This window comes from Oncorhynchus tshawytscha, linkage group LG33, assembly GCF_018296145.1.
Source record: "Oncorhynchus tshawytscha isolate Ot180627B linkage group LG33, Otsh_v2.0, whole genome shotgun sequence".
In the NCBI taxonomy this organism is placed as follows: Eukaryota; Metazoa; Chordata; class Actinopteri; order Salmoniformes; family Salmonidae; genus Oncorhynchus; species Oncorhynchus tshawytscha.
Window position 1 is genome coordinate 20,754,658 of NC_056461.1, and position 7,538 is coordinate 20,762,195.

The 7,538-nt window shown below is 41.7% G+C and overlaps 1 protein-coding gene across 1 annotated transcript; it reads left to right on the forward strand.

The window, feature by feature from the left end:
- Window positions 1-4,324: 4,324 nt before the first annotated feature.
- LOC112230950 (CASP-like protein 4A1) lies at window positions 4,325-6,706 on the forward strand. The gene is made up of 2 exons (XM_024397380.2): window positions 4,325-4,699; window positions 4,889-6,706. The coding sequence occupies exon 2, from the start codon at window positions 5,016-5,018 to the stop codon at window positions 5,769-5,771; it is 756 nt and encodes a 251-aa protein (XP_024253148.1). The 5' UTR covers window positions 4,325-4,699; window positions 4,889-5,015; the 3' UTR covers window positions 5,772-6,706.
- Window positions 6,707-7,538: the final 832 nt, after the last annotated feature.

Below are 7,538 nucleotides of genomic sequence, written 5' to 3' on the forward strand. Positions count from 1 at the left end.
GCCTTATTATTATTCTACCATGCTGGTCATTTATGAACATTTGAACATCTTGGCCATGTTCTGTTATAATCTCCACCCAGCACAGCCAGAAGAGGACTGGCAACCCCACATATGCTCTCTCTAATTCTCTCTTTCTTTCTCTCTCTCTGAGGACCTGAGCCCTAGGACCATGCCCCAGGACTACCTGACATGATGACTCCTTGCTGTCCGCAGTCCACCTGACCGTGCTGCTGCTCCAGTTTCAACTGTTCTGCCTTATTATTATATGACCATGCTGGTCATTTATGAACATTTGAACATCTTGGCCATGTTCTGTTATAATCTCCACCCGACACAGCCAGAAGAGGACTGGCCACCCCACATAGCCTGGTTCCTCTCTAGGTTTCTTCCTAGGTTTTGGCCTTTCTAGGGAGTTTTTCCTAGCCACCGTGCTTCTACACCTGCATTGCTTGCTGTTTGGGGTTTTAGGCTGGGTTTCTGTACAGCACTTTGAGATATCAGCTGATGTACGAAGGGCTATATAAATACATTTGATTTGATATAAGTGATTATACTATACATGTTGATAAGGACTAGAACCCTCACAGTACTGTACAGTATGAGTGATTATACTATACATGTTGATGATGTTTTTTTATAATTATTACCACCATGGAATTTCAGGTGTTTGTTTTTTGTTTCAACTTCTTATTTTTCACAGGTAAATTAATATATGCAAAGATATAGAAAAAATAAAGGCTATTGAAGCAAATTGCTGTTTTTCTGATTCATTCTTGTTACATATACTTTAGTACCGTCAATAAAGTGAAAAGGTGTTATTCTTATTCTATAATGAAATGCTGATTTATGTGAAATCATACAAACTTCAAAGAAAAGTCCATAATTTATGTAATGCTCCCTGTTTGTGTGTTTTAGGTCAGTGTGTTATGAATGACAATGTATGCTTTCTGAGTAAGAATTGTTGCCAGTGTTATGGTTGAACAAGTTTATTTGGAGACCTGTATGAAGTGTTTTGGTGCTTTGAGTAAGTTTTGGAGGTGAGATCAACTGTTTGGCCAGATGTATGTTGATAATGCAGACTCGGTATTGACTGATGCTTGTAAGCAATTGAAAAAAACGAATGAGTTTCTAGTGATGAATAACACAGATATTTTCTATCTGAGCATGTGTGCTGTGGCTCTGAGAGGCCTAGGGTAATTGGGAGGCTGAAGTAGACTTGTTGATTGCTTTATTTCCTGTGTGTGTCTGAAGGTGGCTCCACAGTTAACACCAACCATCTAGACACTGGTGGTGTGCTGTGGTCAGTGTCTCTCTCTCTCTCTCTCTCTCTCTCTCTCTCTCCGGCTCACTGATTTCCCTCAGCTGTACTCTGTGTGTGTGTGTGGTGTACACTCAGAAAGAAAGGGTACGGTTAGGGTACAGTGTTCCTTGGGGTACAAAAATAAAATATACTCTACACATAATTTACCTTCAGAGGTACACTTATGATCTCACATGGTACTGTTATGTAGGCCGATCCAGAGATCACATTAGTCATTTTATGTGTGGGAGTGAGCTTGGGCGATATCAGATTTTTTTAAGCAGCGCACCTTTTGGTAACACTATACTTTAACGTTTCATGCGTTCCAAGACTCCCAAATAGCAACACACACAAGGGGGTGATAGCAGATGTATTCTTGTTTTCATTTTGTGGTGAAAGCTAAGAAGAATCAAGTTCTTGTCATCTTCCCTTGCTAGCTAGTTGAGGGGTATACTCCAAAGCAGGAAAAATTAGTTAGCCAGCTAACTTGCCTAAATATTCTGAAACAACTGTTTTATTCTTCAGCAAGATATGCTTGAAATGGGAATAGTCTAATTGACTCAACAACCAAAAACGTATATCAAAGTTTAGCTTTCTTCATGAAACTGAAAATCTGTAGTTTTTTTGTTTTGTTATCAAAGTTAGCTGGCTTACTCAATGTTACTTGTTGTTTATCAAAGTTAGCTGGCCTATTCAATGTTACTGATTCGTAGTATAGGCTACCCCTCTGGATAAACATAGCCTGCAAGCTAGCCTTTTAGCTTCCCACATCGCCATGTGAAATAATCAGATTGATAATTAAATGATTTGCCCTGGCAAATATTCTTATACTTCCAAGTGTAACCTACAACATTATCCCAGTTTGATATGCTGCTTGAATGTATTCGCTCCCATATCAGCTAAAAATAGATTGCAATGATTTTTCCTGGCAGAGAAAAAAGCACATGGCTACAACTGTTTTTACTTTTTCAAAATAGCCTAGAATCATCACTTCTTAACAAGATACCTTTTGGGAGATTCTAATAAGGCTACAATGTTGTTTGGTTTGTTGTTTGAACAGTTGCTGAGATTACATCTGGTTATCAATGCAAAATAGGCTGATTTATTTGATGCAGTAGTCGAATGCCGACAGCGGCAGACTGGGACCGAAAGTCAGCCCGGGCATTTCTAACGTACCAACCAACTTTTTCCCTTGAGGCTCGCATACCGAACCATTTCTTTCCTTGAGGCTCGCATACCGAACCATTTCTTTCCTTGAGGCCCGCATACCGAACCATTTCTTTCCTTGAGGCCCGCATACCGAACCATTTCTGTCCTTGAGGCCCGCTCACCGAACCATTTCTTTCCTTGAGGCCCCCCACACCAGACCATTATTTTCTTTGAGGCCCCATTATTAGCCAGATAATGATCCGTTTGTGCAACAGAAAAAAAAACAAGTTAGACAGGTCCACTGGGCTAAAAGTGGCCAATCCACTCCTGAAGCCCAAGCTAAACCAAGACAGGGCAATCTTGAAGTTGTGATTTTTAAGTTGATTGGTGACAACAACATAATTGACATATGTGACTCGTTTCAGGAAACTAGGCGTATGTCACACTTCACTAGTTCACAGGAGAGGCATTTGAATGTAAACATTTATTTATTGATCAAAATGCGTTTTTTGGCAGAAATACCTTCCGGAACATGTGAACATTCATGTGCCTTAACATCAGTATTCAAAACACTCTTCCTTAACCACGTCTCAGTAATGACCAACACATCTGGATTGGAGGTGTGAACCCACACTTACAATTGATTCATTTTAGGTAATAAGCTTCTTGTGTTAACGTGCAGAAAACCCTGGCTTTTACGGGAGCAGAAATCAGTGAAGCAGATAGAGTACAAGTCAGAATTGGGGCTAGCAACAGTAGATGGGCCAGGGTGTACATGCATATTTCCAGATATCATCAACAGTAATACAATCAAGGCACGGCATAGTACAGGGAGAGCTCTACAGTGCTGATTTATGACATCTGAATGTGCATCAGATGGCAACAAGGTCATATTGTACAGCAATTTCAACAGGTAACATGAATACAAAGCCGGCAAGAGGTGGTTAGGGTCGTTGTCCTGTTGGAAGGTGAATGGTGCCAGGTTCCTCCAGACGTGACACTTGGCCTTCAGGCCAAAGAGTTCAATCTTGGTTTCATCAGAGAATCTTGTTTCTCATGTTCTTTAGGTGCCTTTTGGCAAACTTCAAGCGGGCTGTCATGTGCCTTTTTTCTGAGGAGTGGCTTCCGTCAGGTCACTCTACCATAAAGGCCTGATTGGTGGAGTGCTGCAGAGAAGGTTGACAGAGTTCCACTCCTATCAGTTAAAAACATGCAGAAGCATCTCCAGTGGGCACGTGATCACCAACACTGGACAATATATAGTCTGTAGAGAATTTACAGATGGACTATCCAAATAAAGTGTTACCTTATTTTATACTTATCCCCCAGCCTCCCCACCCATTCTTCACTTGACTTGTCTCCGCTTTTGACTTTGCCCACATTAATCACTGTTATGACTGATAAGAGGCTTTTCTTCAGAAGGAGCATATGTTTAAAGTAATGGTTCAATTAATTATGATATGTTATTGTCTCACCTAGCTATTTTAAGATTAATGCACTAATTGTAAGTCACTCTGGTTAAGAGTGTCTGCTGAATTACTTAAATGTCAAATGTAATGTTCATAAGTGGGATTAGTGTTGGCTTGAATGGTCCACTGAACAATAGCTCATTCTTTTTTTTTTTCATTAGATGAAATGCAGGTCTCTGCTAAGTTATTAAGCTTAGAGTGTGTGTGTGTGTGAGAGAGAGAGAGAGAGAGAGAGAGAGACTAAAGTGCCCCCATTTACACATTTTCTCAGGCTCCCAGTGACATCCTTTACCAGTTTCCTGTATCCATGGTGACGGGGAGATTTGTCCAATCAAGAGTCAGTATTGTGTTGTGGGGAAATGCAGTGTTTCCTGTTTTTCCCACCATCAACTTCCCATTGGTGTAGGGTGGATTTCTTTGTTTGTGACCTGGAAAGCTACAGAGAGTTCTTACAGAGCGTCACATATCTAGGATAATCCATTGCTTATACATTTTTTCATTTAACTCTAAGATGTAAATATTGTGTTTTGTCTGTTCCTGGAGGCTGTTGCCATAGCGATAACCAAAATCAACTTTTTTTACTAGTTTCCTGTATCCATGGTGACGGGGAGTTTTGTCCAATCGACTGTTGATATTGTGTGGTGGGGAAATGCAGTGTTTCCTGCTTTTCAAAAGGGCTTCCTCCCATTGGTACAGGGTGGAATTCTTTGTTTGTGTCCTGGAAAGCTACAGTGTCCTTACGGTCTTATGGAGTATCTTTGGCCAGAACCTTAAATAAGAAGTAAGTAACATTTTCCTGATTAACACACTTTTTTAACGCTGCACAGTTGACTCAGTTCGGCTGAATGTTAGATTTTTTATTTGAGTCTGTTGGTCAGTTGTATGCAATGTATACTTTTTAATTTTGACCTTTGAAATTCAGTTTTTTTAACTTAACAATTGCTAAATCCTTCATCTTTGTGTTTTAAAGTTTGAGACAACATGAAGCCTTTTCAAGCAAACTGCTTTGACGCTCAGTGCTGCCTCCATCCGTCACTACCAACAGTCCTTGAGTAACAGACATTACACCACCCCTCTGGTGACTGAACCAGGGAACCATGCAGAGGCCACAGGTTACTGGTGGCACCCCGCTACAGATCCCACCACAGCCTGCACCCAAGAACAGGCACCCCATCCTCCTGTACTCCATCCAACCCTTACTGAGGGAGACAGTTATCAGTAAGGAAGGCCACCCCCATCCCCAGCCTGACTCCCCCCAGACCTGTGGCACTCAAGGCGCAGGCCAGAGCTGCTGGAGCCTGGATGTGAGAGTGGCCGTGCTGCTGGTGATCGTGGCTGGAGCTCTGATACTGATCCTGCTCTACAGACTCCTCCAGCTGAGGCACAGACTGAGGCTGGCCCAGGCTCAACATGCCCTGGAGTACTACAGTTTCTACCACACCGCCACCTACACCCTCAAGGACCCCAGGCTGCCCCGGATACTGCCCACGAATGGAGATGCTATAGAGGTCACCCCTGTGGCCAACTCTGTGGCCCCTATTGTTGTCACCCCAGTACCACCTCCACCGGTCTCCCCACCACCCACTCTTCCTCTCCCTCCACCCCCCATCTTGTCTCTACCCCCTCGCCTACCTTCCCCTCCTCTACTGCCTCCACCCCTTCTCCCACTCTCTTCCTCACTCTCTCTCCCTCTGCCCCTGCCCATTATCCACACCACCCCACCTAGCCCTCACCAGTCCTGGGGCGCCAGCTCGGATGCAGAGGTGTACTCTCGGATCGGAGCGTTCAGACCACCCAGGCTGTCCAGCCTCAGCCACTCACAGGTCATCCTGTTTGAACATTCCTCTCTCTGACATCTTCTCTGGATATTCCACATTAAGAGCATTCCGCTTTGTGGGCTGTGCTTCTATCACTTCTGTGAGAATTCTATAACCTATTTTAATGTTCTGAATTTCAGATTTGTGTGTGGGTGTTCTCCCTTGTGATGAGGTCTTTGAGGATCATGAAAGGGATTCTGTCGAGTTCACTGTTTTATTATCCACTCACTGTTGAGTGCATAGGCTTTGAAATTTCCTGTAGCTGAATTGCAAATGTCCATTTTATGGTCCTATTAAAGTCACAAAGAATTTAAAATGGTTGCCCTGATAAAAATACATTTTTCCTAATCTAAAACCATGTTTATTATGTTGTTTGTCTTGAGACATATCCCATTTCTCCCACAATCACAATAACTGACCTCACTGTTTCCTTTGATTGGCGGAAGACATTTCCTCTGGTGCTTTTCCATCACTGGGTCTCTCCCTATCTCACTCGCTCCCTATGTTTCCTCTCCCTCTCCATAATACTCACTGTTCTCTCTCTCTCTCTCTCTCTCTCTCTCTCTCTCTCTCTCTCTCTCTCTCTCTCTCTCTCTCCTCGCAGTCTGAAGGCATGATTGTTTAATGGAATGTTTTATTTTATTGTAAAAAAAAATAATAATTGTAAAAAAAAATTAAGTGTATATTTTAAAGCAGAACAGCTTAACAGTATATATTGCCAACATAATACATGTTTATGTCTGTTAAGTAATGTAAATAGATTAGATCTGTTCATCACCATCTATAGAGGATTTATGACCTTGTTGACAGACTTCTGCTCTTTGTTCTTACAAAGGTTTTTTTGTACGTTTCCACCATGCCTGAAGATTTATTCACCTTCAATAATTAATAACATTTTATTTCCCCAACTGGTCCTTCATGCATAGTTGATTCATGGGTTGTTATTTGTTTAATAAAGTAGAAGAGCAGGGTGAAACCTAAAGACCTCATTTGATCCAATCCCTTGGGTGACTGTTTATCCCTGGCCATCTCTAACTTTGTTTGCAGGACTGTTATCTGACTTGTCTACTTGCTGATAGCATGTTAATACACTACACACATGGGCAGCGTCATAACCAGTCAATGGGTTCTGTGTGGAATGAGATTGATACTGTTATAGAATCTGGACATTGGGCACAGTCAACCACATACCAGATGAGTGAGAAGCGAGGCCTTTCTGAAAAGGGATTCAATTGTAAATGTCCTTGATCATTGTGTGGATCTCTGCTTCTGCACTGCATTACCTACATATCAAAATAATCCCATTCAGAGAACTTTTTTCTAGTTATGGTTCTCCTTTTCATAGAGTTTCGATGAAAGTAGCTCAGGTTCAGTAAAGGTCAGGTGCTTTTATTGTAAAACTAGCCACCATGCTGTATATTTATCCTTTGCTGTCCAATGTTTGACTTTCTGCCACCGAAACCCTTGAGTTAGGAATGCTGCATAATTGTTTCTGTCTCTGCTTGTCATTTAGTCAAATTTGTGAAAATGTGTGAAGAAATCGTGTTATTAATATTGCCCTCAGAGCCTCAGTGTCCAAAAGAGTCCTCAAACCAGGCAATTAGTATTGGTCAGTTTTTAACAAAGTCCCTCTAGAGATTAAAACAACCACAAAATGAATAAAAGGAAGTGTAATATTTGGTTGTGCAAAACATGCTCCGTGATGGGAGTAAACTCAGTGGGCCAAACAATGTATTATAAACAGACGGACAGACGGACTGTATGAGTATGCACAATTAATTATTATTAACCATTATTTTACCA

Bases quoted from the DNA above. Each gene is read 5' to 3' on its own strand.
- LOC112230950 (XM_024397380.2), top strand. From the start codon at position 5,016: ATGCAGAGGCCACAGGTTACTGGTGGCACCCCGCTACAGATCCCACCA.